This window comes from Haemaphysalis longicornis, unplaced genomic scaffold, assembly GCF_048455015.1.
Source record: "Haemaphysalis longicornis isolate Haplotype H1 unplaced genomic scaffold, Haemaphysalis longicornis Haplotype H1 scaffold_1, whole genome shotgun sequence".
NCBI lineage: Eukaryota > Metazoa > Arthropoda > Arachnida > Ixodida > Ixodidae > Haemaphysalis > Haemaphysalis longicornis.
In genome coordinates this window covers 251871174-251887232 of record NW_027526203.1, presented here as the reverse complement: position 1 = coordinate 251887232, position 16059 = coordinate 251871174, and the positions used below count along the sequence as shown (strand labels likewise).

The 16059-nt window shown below is 46.6% G+C and overlaps 1 protein-coding gene across 2 annotated transcripts in view; it reads right to left on the bottom strand.

Annotated features, from left to right (window-relative positions):
• The window catches only part of Atf6 (bZIP_ATF6 domain-containing protein ATf6), a 50292-nt gene extending 40552 nt beyond the window's left edge, over positions 1-9740 (bottom strand). Inside the window, exons 1-2 of one of the 2 annotated variants that reach the window (XM_077675640.1) lie at positions 9484-9740; positions 3720-3766 (exon numbers count right to left, since the gene is read on the bottom strand). In XM_077675640.1, the coding sequence (XP_077531766.1) occupies positions 3720-3766; positions 9484-9592 (156 nt within the window). In that variant the 5' untranslated portion in view covers positions 9593-9740. The remainder of the gene's footprint in view (positions 1-3719; positions 3767-9483) is intronic. The other variant, XM_077675634.1, reaches the window with a different exon arrangement.
• Positions 9741-16059: the final 6319 nt, after the last annotated feature.

Genomic DNA, 16059 nt, shown 5'->3' with positions numbered 1-16059 from the left:
TCCTCCCGCAAGAATAATGAAAATCCGTTCACTTTCACCGAAACTACGCGCGATGAAACATCACGCATAAATGTTCCCTCTCAACTCAACCGCGAACAACGCGATGAAAGCTGCGTGCTCTCTCCCAGAGAAGGGGGCAGCGTGCGGCGGTCTGTTCGGCAGCCTTCGATATGTCACAGGCCGGGGAGTTTTGTCCTTTTCCCCGCAACGTGGACGGGTCTATTTCCGGTCTGGTGCTACAAAAAAGCAGGCATGGCGGCCTGCTCGCAAGCAAGCGCTCAGGCTAATAGGGCGTTTTTGAAGCAATAAACGTTTGTAGTCGAGTGGGCTCATTGAAAGTGGAATATTTAGTTCGTCACTCAAAGTCCACGCGCACTCAAAACAAAAGAAACACCAAAAGCATGTGGACAGGTTCAGACATAGAAGAGGTTGATACACAGCGCCGACGATGGCGGATCGTCACAGGAAATGCCAGAATTTAGCCGCGAAGTTTACCAGCGACAGCCAATAGGACAGCCAGGACAGCCATGGACCGATTGACGTCGCAAAGGCCATGCCAGGGGTGCATAATGAGGAGAATTGAAGAGAGTGCGGTTGGTTTTTCCGCGTCTTTCACGACGATTTTCGCGCTTACCGCTTCACGTGCACGTGTAATATTTGGCTCGGGTGTTCCTGGCAGTGTAATCTAAACGTCGCGCAGGTTTACTTGCACTGCACGAAGAGTGTTGCAGGGTCCCTTTAAGTGGCAAAAGGTGCACTTTTTACTGCATTTCACTAGTGAAAAAAAGATGGACGAAGAAGAACACAGGACGCTCGCTAGACTTGCTCTGAAATTTTACTTCGTGTACATACATGCATTAACTGTGCCCTTATTATCTGATTATTGTTTTATCAGCACAAAGATTGCACACATGACATGTAACTTGGCATGCGATCTTTACGCTGCATGCAAGTGATCAGAACCTGCAAAAAGCAGGTAGCAAGCCACCTCCCTAGAAGCCAGGGGAAAATGGGGGAGCAGGAGCAATAACCACCCTAATCACATGAAAAGGATAACTACATGCTCTCCTGATTTATCTTTTTTTTTTTTTTCTGGTTTGACTTGAGGTGTGAAGCCAGTGTTTGAAACAGGGAATAAAAGGGAGGGGGAGGGGGGGGGGGGGCACAAGCCAGGGAATAAGTAAGTTATGCCTGCGTATTGCATGCTTAACTTTGGCAACAGCTGGTTCACGGTGCCAGCTAAGCGTCAGGTGCAACAAAATATGGTTCCTTCAGATACTGATAACAGTGTCGCATTTTATCCACACCTTATTTATCAAAATTGCAATAAAAAGCCTCTCAGTAAACCAAAACACCACATTTTTCGTAACCTATGGATCGAGAGCAAATATGAATTAAGATACATAACTAAGTTCACAATTTTGTTTGGGCAGCTTCTTTCAACTTGAAGTAAAAATTGCTACTCAATTTGAATTGGCTGGCTCCTAATCCTCGCAGGAACATTGACAGCTCAAAACTACACAAGACAGAGACAGGACTACAAAAGACGCAGGATATGTCCATGCCCCATTCATGCCTATTAACAACCATCGCAAGGAGAACAAGGGCCACATGTTTCATGCATGGCCCAGTGTCTGGGTTAAAGGCTAACTGCTCTTATTTTACCCTCCAGTCAGTCTTACACACAATTCTAGTTTATATCAATTTCTTTCTGGCTCAATATGATACTGTTTGAGCTAAGCTACAGCTGGTCTAGATTAGAAAGGACACTGGAACAATGCAGTAAAACTTTCACCGACTTGGCCTTTGTTAGTTTCATATTCCAGAGAGTTCACAATAGTACAATCCACAGCTGTTTTTTACCAATGTACAATTCAAATCAATGGTTGGTTGCCTCTAACCACAAGTTTGCTGTAACATATGGCTCCTTTAAAATTAGCTCACTTGCTCTTGTGAGTTATGGTGAGAAAGCAAAAGAAATGGCCCATTGAACCTCCCAAGGAGAATACAAAACAGTGCAGTACAAGACGAAACCCAACAAAAAGGAACTGAGCAGGTCCTCTCTGCTTCTATATATTGTGTTCAGTCTTGCATTACAGTGTTATACATCATCCACCGAATCGAAAAACCTCCTGTGTTATTTCAACTGGCCTGGATATTTACTAACGAAAAGCAATAGACCATTTTCCAGTAGTGATCTGCGCATGCGCGCACTGCCGGTCTGCCATTCCATTATCCCGGGCAACATAAACAACTGGGCACATTTTCACCTTGCTGCTTGGAGAGCAGCTACTACTTCCTAGTGCTGCACCTTTTTACACCCACTTTTTTAGCAGCTTGTGAATTTGTACAGTCTCGGGAATGTGCACCTGCTTCCATCACTTTCCCATGAGGCAAACGGGTGACAGGTGGAGGGGAGAGATTGAGCAATGAGGATGTTTAAATGACAAGTTTTTTTGACAGCGACACTTTTCCTGCCCTGGCAGCTTAGTTCCCCGTGGCAGCCACTAGGAGGTCCGGTACTGGAAACTGATTTATTGTACAACATAACATAATAAAAGTAAGTATACAGAAGCAAAAAACAAACAGCTGCTACAAACCAATAACAACAAATGTATTAATCAATAACCCCTCGGTAAGCTTTCACTACTCATGAATAGTCTTGATGAAAAATACCGATGATTTCTTAATACATTACTACAACATGAACTGGTAGCCATGCACAAACGCACACGATTTAATGTCCCCTGTATAACAGGGAAATACATATTTCCACATGCAGCTACTTCTGAACCACCTATGGAAAATTGTTTCAATACACTTTCTTTCTTGTGTGTGTGGTGTAATACCAGCTCAGATGCTTACTGAATACTTTGTTGCCAGACCTGTCACAACAGAAAAACATTTCAAAGTGCAAAGGTAAGGCACAAGAGCACCAACGGTTGAAGCAACATACAAAGTGTCACTGCTGCTACGATTCCACTCATGCCTGCAAATTTACACACACACTGAACAAATAAGAAAGCAAAGTTTCTTTAATAAGCATCAAATGGTGCCTCCTTTCTTGAAGCCCTACTTCAAGGTCACGTACAAATTCTCGGGTTGCTAAATTTTGTTGCTTATGACATTAGAAAATGCCACAGAAGTACATACTTTCATTTATTTAAAAAAAAAAAAAACCTTACAGGCCCATGACAGGGCATAGGCCAGTAAAAGTACACGTACCAACAGTAAAAGTACCGACAGTAAAAGTACAAATTTCAGGTAGAAACAGTGCTGACACAAAACATGGATGCCTTGTAGAAAATTCTAGGTACAAGGCATACGAAGCAATAGTAGAGGGCACAAAAGTACTTGTTGCCATTAACAGATAGAAAAGAACTACAATTTATGAAAATTAAATACAATACCGCCGTAATCCACAATAATGTGCACTGGACTGGACATTCACAAACAGAATTAAATATGTAAAGTGCAAGTAGCTGACATCAGAACATTTGGAGTTGCATATGAGACGCAGTGCTAGTGAATTGGTTGAATTTGTTTTACTATAGATGTGCGAGAAACTTAACTGATTATGCAATCTGCATGAAAAAGAGTAACGTATATGCAGTAAAGTGAGTTACCTAACAGTAATACTCATACGCAAGGCATTTGTGGCTACAAAATTGGCAACCCAGTTCGTAGAATAAATCACCTCGGAAATAAGTTGTACTCACCCGAAGGATCTTGTCATAGGGATCGTCCTCACTAGATTCTCTGAAGACTGAAATTAGAGAAGTAAGAGAATAAGAATGTAGTGATACTTCTGTTTTCCAAAAAAATCAAATAATAACAGTGATACCCCTGTTTTTTAAAAATCAAAAAGAGGCAAAATGAACTTACTAAGTTAGTAACCAAGAAGGCTACGATCTACGCAAGTACACACACAAGCTGCTTCTACAGACACCAAAACTTTCAAAAGCCAAAGAACGGCTAAGAAAGAATGGGCACTTCGTAAAAGCAAGCCCCTGTAAGAATGGTGTTAAAAGCTTTAAAGTTGACATGTCTTAATTGGATAAAACAATAACTAACACTACAAACCACCCAACTCCAGTCACTAATACTTGAGACACAGAAGGCACTTCCAAATATTTTGGAATTAGTCAACAATTAAAGTAAGCTCGTTTCCGATATGAAAGATGTGTCGAAAACTCGCAACCAGGGCAGCCAAATCCCATTTTGGTGACCTGTTTTTTGTCCCGGAAGGCGCTCCTACACATTATGGTATCACCTGTCTAGATAAGCCTCACTGGTAAAAGATCCGATTTAAAAGATCGATGGTAAAGATCGATAAAAGCATCGATTTTTCCCCTTTAACAGTTGCCATTACTTGTGCCACCATTCAATGTAACGAAGACACAAAGCACACACTTTGACCCCGATTGTTTCAATTTGGCTGTCTTCAATAATGCTGGCAAACATATAGCAAACACATTTCATGTACAAATATACACAATCCAGGCATCAGGGTCAGCAAAATATGCGATCGACTGTGCCTGCGACAGTATTCAACAATACGCTAGTGACACATGCAAGTGTTTACCAACAAAAACAAAAAAAATCCAATGCTTGCAGCAACCTTGACAGGTCGCTGCAAGCAACCGACTTCTATTTTCTGAACAATACTTACACTTGTCCACAAATAATAAACAGAAAATAAAACAACAACACCCATCAATGCAGGAACCAAAAAATGTTCCTGCATGCTTGCGAGGTCTTGGAATGCATCAAAATGCACAAAACATTAAGAAATGATGACAGGTGGAAGCTGCAGGAGGACAAGGATGCAACAGTTGTTCCAAGGGGGGCCCAACAAATTTAAGGTACAACTCAACTTCCCCTTGGTTATTTAAAGCAAAATGGGCACCAGAACGATGCATTTTTCCAACAATAAATGGTTTTGCACTAAAATTGGGTTTCGCCATCTGGCCTTTCTAAAAAGAATACTGAGAATACAAAATTTGTAGCTAAGGTGCCATGAAAGCATGCACCCGAAGTTTCATGACGAAACACTCAGCTGGCGTGCCCCTGGTCTTAACCCCCTATCATTTCTTTCCCAGTCGAGCAGCTTTATTATCTGCCGTTTTCTTTCAATGCCACAAAATTTAACCAAAAAAAGCCAACTTTCAGGCTTTTCTCAGTTCAACAGCCCTTGTGGTGCTACATTCTCTAAAAAGGCTGGACGGAAGCTGGCTACCCTTGAACCCTTCCAGTTTCATGCCGGTCTGATTTGTCTATCGTCCAGTCACTGATAAAAAGCCAGCCGGAATTTACATAAATGTGACAAGTACCTCCAGTTCAGTTTCAACCATGTCCTCCCGTTCATGCAAGACGGGTCAGTTTGTTAAGGAGACACACTGAATTTGAGGCACCATGGAAGGAAGGCAAGAGAGGGCGACTGTTCCTCGCAAAAGCCCACTAAACACTAAACATTCACAGCATGATATAGAGGGGAAGCACGGATTGTGAGTGGGTTGACAATTCTCCAATCACCCCTCCGCATTTTCATTTGGACGCTGTATGGAGCCACCACTGCAGTAGACCCTGTGAGCACCCCTTTCAATCCTTTCGGAGTCACTGATGTAATGTCTTCCCGTTTCTGTCCAGCCATGCCGCACATTTTCTACTTGCGCGTTTTCTAACGCACCTATGATAAAAACCCGGCACTGGGAATGCAGCACCAAACCCCAAACTGCAAGGTTTGAAGATGCCACCTTACGACGTAGGAATGCTACGAGTTTCTAGAGCATTCCTCCAAACAGCTCCAGCCATCATCTGGCCACACATGGACCGGTCACGTCCTGCCATGACTGCAGCAGTGACACCCACATATAACTTTGAAATCTGTCGCTGCCTTGACTTTTTTTACAGCTAAAATTAGTGCACGCCTTTCTACACTGGTATTTTCTCATTACGAAATCAATGCTACGTAAATAATACTGGACACATTAAAAGCCAGCTAACAGGATCTTCAGAGTTATTTTTTCAGGCATTTCAGCTTCTTTCTGACAGCTGCAATGGAACGCATTATTTATTTTCAACATCAACTCATGTTTTTGATACCCACTTTGCGTGTTGTCAGACAACCGGTGCTTTTGTGTTCTGCATACATTGTTTTGCATTGTATAGCTCTATTACAAACAGATGTGCTGCCCAAGTGTGATATGCCAGAAGACCAATATGTGGCTGACTAACTTTTACCATCCCATACTGTAACCTCCCTGGCACTGCGGGTATTAGATAAATTAACCAGCAATGAAGCAGCAGATTACATGACTTTTCGAAACAGCATCTATCCTTAGTGCTTGCTTCCAATCAAAGCTATGCATGCAGGTGCAGTGCTGTTCTGTGCTGTCTGAGGCCGAAGTAACAAAATGAGCAGCTGCACTTCCAGGCCTTCCTACAACAAAGACTGTCAACAAGAACCCCGCATCCTTCCACTCAGACTGCGTGTGTGATAATGGACTGCAGGGACATGCGAGTTCCCAGAATCACGATTACATGAGGCAAATGACGACCAAACAAATGTACGCAACAGCAACCACAAACAAAACGAGGGCATTTCCTAGCACACAACAACACAGATTCCCCAAGCTGCACTTTATAGTACTGACATCTGTTTGCCCGTGCTAAAAAAACTTCCACCCAAAAATAACAAGCCAGTGGGAAATGACGTTTCAACTCATCCGGTATTCACTTCAAAGTAAAATTAGGTGAAAGAAAAAAAAAAAAAAAAACTCTACATTTACACAAGCTGCTGCAGACCGAAACAATAGCCTTTTGAGTGCGAGGTTCGGCATGTTTCAACACAATGCACAACAATGGGGGGGAAAAATTTTTTTAACCTAAACACACAAACCTACGTTCCAAGCTCCCTTGTGTTGAAAAGCTGTTGCAGGACTGCAAACAAGCCTGCTAGTTCAGTTAAAACGGTCTGCTTAAGTCTTGAAGAAGAGGAAAGGAAATTAATGTGGGCCTCCAGCCAACAAAAGCTGCTGTGTGTGCGAGAATTTATTAGCACATGAAACCACGAAAAAGTGAAGGCACTTGTTGCTTAACCCGAGAAAGGTAGCTATCTAAATTAATGTCCTACTGATTGCTACAAAACCTTGTAATTTCCCTCTTGCAATTTTAACAGACACTGGAGAAGGGAACCATCTGCAGCCTAAAATTTCTCGTCATTCCGGAGGGTGAAATCAGATCCGTTAAATGGTATGCAAGGCAGACCAAGTTCCCTTAACATGACAAACAGCTGTAACAAAAGCGACAGCGCCAGCTCCTTTGGCAAGAATTACTCTCATCTGTTTCTGCCTAAAGAACTGATTTAATAGGCGTCCCTCAGAGCCTTTCAATGCTGCCCCCGTACTGAACTAAAGAGAAGCCATCTTAGGTAACATGTGAAGCCAAGAGACTAAAATAATGCTCCTCCTTTGAAAATACCTCACTACGGACAGGGGGCACACGACTGCACTGTGGATGGGACATTCTAGGCAACGTCTGAGCACATTTGGCCGCAACAAAATCCTGCCTGGCGCCGAAATCTCTCCACAGCTCTCCCCCATCCCACTAGTCACACTCCCATACAGCTGCTGCACAACTCCCCACTGTGGAGAAGTCTGCATTTTTTTTTGGCTAACCTACTCATTTGTAGGCTAGCCAAACTACCTACTCATTTGTAGGCTGCATTTGACCTACTCATGCACGTCACATGCCACACACAATGCTTGAAGTAGAAAGTATCTCTCCACCACACAGAATTCACAAAAAATAAGAACAGGATTGGGACTTGCTTGCAATGCTGGTCCAACACGCCTCATTTTGTAGGAACCCTTCCGAGATTACTTACTGTTGAAGCAATCCTACCGCTCATCTTTAGAGCCCCATCGTGCAAACACCCCTCGTGCTAAAGATTCTTTGAAGAGCTTTCAAAGCTCTATATATGCCACCAATCTGACTTTTAGAGTGCTATCATGGAACCCTACGATATCCCCATTCCATCACCCACTATGAGAATGACTGAGTGGAGGCTTTTGGTGCCAACTTTATCAATGAAACGACCACATGCCGTGTCAACAACTAAGCTATGGGGCCTGCTTAGTGACAAGTCTGACACTGATGCTGCAATATTTCAGACAAGTGCTGTTTTGAAGCATTTGATAGGAATGTATTCGTAGTGGTTTCTCAAGGCGTCCAAAATTTCGAAATTTCTTCCTTTCAGAAGTTATGCAGTGATACATTCCGAGTTCCTGTGTTTTTGCTGCCCGCCTAAACGAGCTGAACGCAAATATTTTTCTACCCGTCCTCCTGCCTTTGGAAGGGCTGCCAACCATTCATTATCCCCCCCCCCCCCCCTTCCCCTGCCCATTCGTAAATTCACAAGGGCAATGGTGAATTCACGAATGCGATTTCACCACGGCCAGTATTCAACACGAGCAGCATAAGCGACAGCCCGACGACCGTGTTCTAATCAGCAAAGAGCCACTTCTGATGCAGTGAAACGAATACAAATTTTGCTATTAAGCTAGCCCTTTTGCCGGCCAGTGTTCAAGAATGAGGTACAACACAATTAATAAGGACAAATAAAGCAAAAGATCCTCAGGTACCCGAACAACAACGTGGACCGAGCGGCAGCGAGGCCGACGCGCGATAATTAGCTATAGCTGTTCTGCCCATGAACGTGCCCGATGCGAGAATGTGCCAAGTTTACGTCCATGAATCAACACTCAACCTTTGACTACATGACGATAATCGCCGAAACATTCGTTCACAGAACACGTGGCCCACGGTGTTCGAAAATGCCCGGCTGCGCGCAAGACACAAGATCTGGCAAACCGAACGCAACGGAAATACGCCAAGCGCCTTTTTTGCTTTGCCTTCCTTCCTGGATGGCTTTAATCCCGCGAGATGACCATGAAACGATCGACGGGCGCGCGTCCGATGCAAATACGTGGTGCCAGCCAAGCACGCGCGTTAAAAGCGGCCTTCGGAAAGCAAAATGCGGCGAGCGATAAAAACAAAAAAGAGGAAACAGAAACAGCCGCGGCGGTGTTTAGTGGCATCCTCTTTCTTTTCTCCTTCACCATGGCGATACATCTAGAGTGGGGAAAAACGCCGAAAAGACGAGAGAAAAGTGAAACCCGCAGCACAAGTCGGTCGGCGGGCCAGCCTACGCGGCGCTTTTTAGTTGTCGTCGCAGGCCTCCGCCGCGACCAAACAGGCGAAACTGAAAACACACTGCGCCAGCAAGATGCGCGTTCCATAGCAACGTGGTGGGTACCGGCGTGACAGGCGCCACGCCGCAAAGACTCGCACCGCAAAAAAAAAACAAAATACACGTCGCGGGGCGACAGTTTTCGTCGACAAATTTCCCTTGTGTCCACGAAAACTGCGACGCCAACTGGATGCGAGAAAATGTTGCAGAGAACAGTGGGTGTGACTTACTGTAATTGTAGTCCTCCTTGGAGAACATGTTGTCGGCGAGGAACGTTCGGTCTACCTCATGGGTAATTTCCACAAAGCTACCTGTCATAGAAAGGAAATCAGACTCCATTTCGAGATCACAGCTAATCCTTAACGAGATCGAATCAATCGCGTAGCATCGCAGTGATGTTCACCGGCAAGCCCAAGCCCTACAGCTCCGTCATGGACGACTGCAAGCCCTGACGGCTGACATATGATTGTGAGGTCTAAGTGGTCCAAGGCGAGTTCTAAAAGCGGTTGTTCAGTGGCGTGGGTTGAGCGGTAGACGGCGCTGCGGTTGCTAGCGATTAACATCATTGTCACCACTATGATTTGTAAACTCAAATACTTGAATATTTCTTTATATAAAACGCTGGTGCACCGTAACAAACTATCGTCAATAACATAAAGCCTTTTTTTAACATTTCGTAGGCGCGAAGTCACCTCCGGCGCCAAGCCGCAGGCATTGTTCAAATTTACTAATGTTTTATCAAAAAAAGGCGGACATTTGGCAAAAAGGTAATATAAGCTGTCGTTATCTCCGGTTGCGAGTTAAAATAGTACAAATTAGTACGGTTATGGTGGCTAGAAGAGGAGGTTGGGGAGGTGTCAGCATCGGCTAGCATCGGTGCGCCGGAGAGGCAACCCCGATGCGGCGGCGCTGCTGTCGGCTCCGAGATGCCCGCGCGAGTCCCCGCGCGTAGCAGACGGCTTTCGCCGCAGCTATTTCACGGTAATGCGGTTGTAGCGGGTCCTACAATAAAGGCTAGTTGGCTCACTTTCCTGACTGCTTGCTGCAAAACGTGTATTGGCCCTGAAAACTAGCGTCTTGAACTTCTTCCTTGCATGTCAGCTGCGAGCGACGCTCGCATCGTGAAGCGCTGGAGGGTAGCGCATCAAGTGACTTGCCGTGAGCTTGTCACCAAAACAACATCCGTGGCGTTTTCGCTTTGGTGCCTAAGTGCCCTGTCCTCGCAATGTCTTAGTTTATATTATTACTCAGCACAAACCATACTAGAAACGGTTCGTTTGAAGCAATTGTAGGTTGAAAAGTAAGTTCTCTTTCGTACAAGCTTTTTTTATATTTGACACAGACTCCCAAGACTAATTGGTTAAAAACACCCTCAGGAGGAAAGGTAGGCAGAAAATGTGCATCAACATAATGGTGAACTGTACAAGCTGTAGCAAACATGCTATATCAAGTAAAGACACAGTCAGTATTTAATTAGCAAACACAGATCAAGTCATAACATTCAGTGTCCGGAAACTTATTGCTACCTATAGTTTCAAGCATCACCAGATCGGGATATCAAATATGCGAATAAGACCGTTGTAATAAGACCGTTAAGAAGGGATGAGGACATAAGCCATAGAATAGGAATCGTATAGTCTCAAAAACGTTTTGTCTAACAGCGCTATTTCAACTGAAACTAGGTATACATTTGAGAACTGCCGAGGCATTCTCTTTACAAACAGATTGGAGACAAAAGGGGAGGGTTTAGACTTCAGAACACCGCAGCAGTTCTCTTCAAAGCCCGCTAGGGCGACACACGATAAGGCTGAAAGTAGGAAGCTGTGTTATATCTGGCAGGCGCTTTACCGACTGTAAACGACACAAGAAATTACGAGCCTCTGTGAAGGTGGATGCGTCACCAGTGAAGCTGTATGCAATGCACATCCCTAAACATGGTTAGATAATGTGTGCATATCTACAGGAGCCCCGGAATTCAGTGGGGTTGGGGGGGGGGGGGGGGGGGAGGGGGGAGTCGCGGGGGCTCGAGCCCCCCGCCCACCCTTTTTGAAATGATGGGGCTTAGCTTCCCCCCTCCTGGACCTCGCATGATTAGAAAAATCATGACTGTAAAATAAGACAAAACAAAAAACTGTCTGACTCAAATTACGATCGTAATGAACGTGCACCTTGGGGATTGAAATGAGGGTGGGGGGGGGGGGGGGGGAGGAGGTGCGACGACTGTCGCCTCGCTTTGCGCAACTTTTGCCGTGGCTCTACACTCGTGCGTAAAGCCCAGTCTGTGATTACAGGCAGACAGACAGACAATGAACTTTATTGAAGGTCCTGAGGAGCACCGCCGCCGCTCAGGGCGACAGCGCGGCGGGCCGCTCCCACGTGGGGACGGGGAGGCCGAGCCTCACCGCCGCGTCGTGGGCCCTCTAACAAAAATAATAATTTAGGCATTCACATGATAATAAAAATGCTTTACAGTTGCTTAGTTTTTCAATTCGATATACTCAACGGCGTTCCACGCATAGAGCATAAAAAATTAAAAAAATGGTTGGTACACACATGCAGTTCGTACCTTGTGATACTCTGGTAGAAAAACTTTATTGAAAGGCTGTTTCAGTGTTATGTACGTTCAAAACCGATTAAAAAGGGCACTCTGCCCCCCCCCCCCCCCCTTCTCCCTCCTTCCTGAGTTGCCGAAAATTTGATATTTCAGGCTCCTAAGGGGACATAATAAATGTAGTTCTTCTGCTCCCAAATCGAGATTTTGCTGCTCCAAAAACTACTCCCAAATCTGGTTCAGCTGTCTCATCCCTGATAAAACAAATGTGCCCTACTACTTTGGCGTGCGAATAGTAAAAACATTTTTTTCTAACACCTGTCTTCCTCTCTTGCTAATATCGTCGATAACGGTATTCTCATGGAGGATGGGTATTCTTGTTTGTCCGCATGGGCAGAACAGCCTGGTTCGTGGATGTTGTACTGCATACACAACAGCATGAATTCACAAAGCTTCCATGCTTGCGTATGCAGAGCACGTGTTTCTTCGTCGGCGTCGCCAGGCCAGCGGTTTGATTGCCGCTGCTCAATTTGAATCCGAGAAAGCTAGTACTTCGGCATTTCTTTTTATTAGCACCGGTACTCAAGCTCCGTCTTGCTAAAAGTTTGAACGCGTTAACAATTGTCAGATTTCTGCTTGCTTTCCCACTCCTTGAAATCGTGCAATTCTGGCCATAATGCACGGCGTTCAACTTAATTCCTTTTTCGCACGGGATTGTCACGCCGCAATCGAGGGAAGGCCATGCAGCCAAAATAGGGGTAGGGGAAGGAGGGGAAGGGAGGAGCAGCCCAGTTAAAAAGATGATGCGTCCATGAAGGCCGCACAGGGCGGAGGTCAGGCTGAGGTGAAGATCTACCATAAGGGGATTTTCACGACCGGAGTAGGCCCCAGTCTACACTAATCTTGACAGGCCATTCCCTACGGATGACCATGCAAGGGCTCTGAAAAAATGTGGATCTTCAAATTGAGGATCATCTTCTGAGGCATCGGGAGGCATAGCATTGGTGAGGATAGGCCCGGACAGTGAAAACGCGGAGCAGCGCCAGATTAGGTGGTCAAGGGTGGCGAATACGGTCATCCGGCCGTGGGGACAGTAAGGAGGTGGAGACCCCGTTGGGTAAATCCATTTTCTGGTAATGTGGGGTGTGAAAGCTGCGTTGACCCTGGCTTCGTTGACGAATACTTCTGCAGAGCGAGGCATCGGAGGAGCCAGAGCTACGTAGCCAGGAGGGGTAACGGAAGACAGCACTTCCGTTCGTGGCGTGCGTGATCAAGTTGAAGGCGAGGGCAAGGGGAGGAGGGCGACGCGTTGTCAACCAGGAAATGTGTACTATCAAGACGCTCCCGTGCTGCATCATGTGGAGCCTGGTTGCCCCAATCCGGATACGTGTGACCCGGCACCCATGCCATACGGGTAGTGATCCAATTACGCGCCAGAATGGCGGTCATATGTTGGATTCAATGCACTGTTGGATAATCGGTGAAGGGCTTGCGCAGCTCTTAGAGGGCTTGGTGAGAGTCTGTGAGAATGCGGACGCGTGGACGTGGCGGGTTTGCAATAGTGAAGGCCAAACGATCCAGTGCGCAAAGGATGCTCTGGAGCTCCGCTTCCAGGGGGACGAGTTAAAAGCGTGACGTGTGAGGGAGCCGTCCAGGTCCGGTCGAGCTGGGCAGCGCCAGGCCAGACCCATATTGGAAGGGGAGAGGCTAGCATCCGTAAAAATATCGACCTCGTTCGGCAATTTCGCTGCGAGGACGCGCTGAAGGGCCTTTTCTCGAGCAGTACCACGGGAACGCGAAATTCCGATACGTTGGTTCGCAACTGTTTACAGGCGGACTTAACCGAGGGGGAGGGGATGGTGAGGCCGATGGAAGTACTGGAGGTACACGTTCGTCCCACGCACAGAGTGCAGTCCCCTGTTGTGTTAATGTCCGCCGAAGCCGTTGTACGGCTTCCGCAAGGAGCTCTTCCATCGGAGGGACCGGGGCAGCCCGTCCAAGAGCGTCAATGCGAGTATGCCTCGGAAGTCCGGTGATCGTACGAAGCATGGCCCGGTAAAGCACCGCGAAGTGCTTTTTGTCAGTCGAAGAGAGGTCATAAGCCGGGGCGCCATAAGTCAGACGACCGACGGCTACTGCCCTTGAGAACCTGAGACACGCCGATTGGTCAGCGCCCCCAAATTTATTGGAAAGGCGAGAGATTAGGCGCAGCATCGGTTTCCAATTTTTGTGCAGCTGCGTTATCCATTGCCGAGCACTGTTGTGGCTGGCGAGGGGAACACCTAGTAGATGGATATGGCGACAGTGTGAGGCAATGGGTGTGTCGCCGATGTAGATAGTATGATGCATGTCGGCGGGCAATGGGTGCTTACCGTGGACCAGGAGAAATAGTTGAGAGGCTGTTTGCCGCCGCCTGCAATTCTATAGCCATGACTTCAGGGCATTTGTAGTCGGCGGCTTCAACCAACACTGTGAGGTCGTCAGGGAAGATAGCAAAACGAGCCACAGTGTCCCGTTCCAGGTTGCGGGCTGCGCGTGCCATGGCCAAATTAAAAAAAACGGGTCCAAGGACAGATCCCTGAGATAAAATTTTCTTGGGCTTCATCCTGGATGCGTGCTGTTGAGCTGAATTGGTCGATTTTCAAGAAAATTCCGAATCCAGTTTTGGGCACTTTGGCTGGGGAAGGCCATAGCGAGCTCTTCGAGGATCGCCGATTGGCTAACGTTGTCGAATGCTTTTCGCACGTCAAAAGTGAGGACGTAATCCGGATTGCCAGCCCGTGATGTGCGATTAAGAACACGTCGGAGCAGCCAAAGGTAGTCGTGCGTACTTAGATGAGAACGGAATACAGTTTGAGACGGGTGAAACCACGGACGCACGTATTCCAAATAATACTGAAGGCGGTTATTGATTAGGCGCTCAATAAGTTTGCAGATGGTGGGTGTGAGTGAAATTGGCCGAAGGTTGGTCAGCACAGAGGGATATTTGTTTGGCTTGGGTATTAGATGAACGAGCGTCAGTTTGAGGTCACTGGGAACGTTGCCCGAGGTCCAGTAAGTATTAATTATATCAAGCAGTATTAGGTGTGCAGACTCATCCAAGTTACGCAGGTGCTGCCATGTCACACCATCATGACCAGGTGCAGAATGTAGTTTGCCCTGGTGAAGAGCCGCTTTAAACTCCCCCATAGTGGATGGGGTATCGAGATCGATCTCTATCCACGTCTGGAACCATTATGGTCGGCAGCGGAGGGTGGGGACTGAGAGAGGCGTAAGGAAAAAACTTCGTAATAAGGCGATGCTCAACGTCCTCTGGCGTGTCTCGGAGAGTGAGGGAAGAAAACAACGTGGGTTTTTGCTTGCGCTTGCCCGACAAGCTCCGCCAGGTGCTCCATAGTTTGGAAAGCCCTCGTTCTTTACCAAGCTTCTCACAAAGGCTCTATGCCAATGCTCGTTGGAAAAGGATCGTTGGTAATCTCGGATGATTTGGTATTGGCGACGAATCCAGATCAGGTCTTGCTGACGTTTGCCGTTGTTGAGGTAACGAGTGGTGAGAGATTGCACACGCTTCCAGAGGTTAGTGAAATGTGCGTCCAGGGCAGGTGTTGAGTTGCATATGATTTTCTCTGTAGCCTGCAATTTCGCACACTGTACAGTAAATTGAGACAGGGTAGCATCTTCAGGGATATCAATGCTGGTTCTCAAGGCTGTCCAATTGATGTGCGAAAGGCATTGGTGAGCGCGAAAGCGCTTTCCTCGAAGAGTAAGGAGGATCGGGTAATGATCGCTTCCCCAAGTGGTGATATAGGTGCTCCACGCGCGAATCACCCCAGTAGTAGAAATGGTGAGGTCAGGTGAACTGTTATTAAATGCAGAGCATTGCAGTAACTCACGATGTCACCCGCGTTGACGTCCGTAGTCCGCACCACACCCCTCCCTACTATATAAAAAAAATACTATCCGACACCCGGTTTCGATCCCTCGACCATGCGGGCGGAACGCAATGTACATGGTGCTCTACCCACTGCGCCACAAAGCCGACACAGATCGAGACGCTACGAACGCGCCTTATATCGTTGACTCATTCAAATTACTGCTGACGAGCGCTCTCTCGTCAGCAGTTGCCACAAGTGCAACAACATTAACGTATACCGCAAACTACTTAACGACGTGCGCCCCCGGAAATGCTCTGCATTTGATCGTGCCCCTCGCGAGGGGGATGTTTCAGTGTGCGTCTTTTTTGCTTGGGATGAAG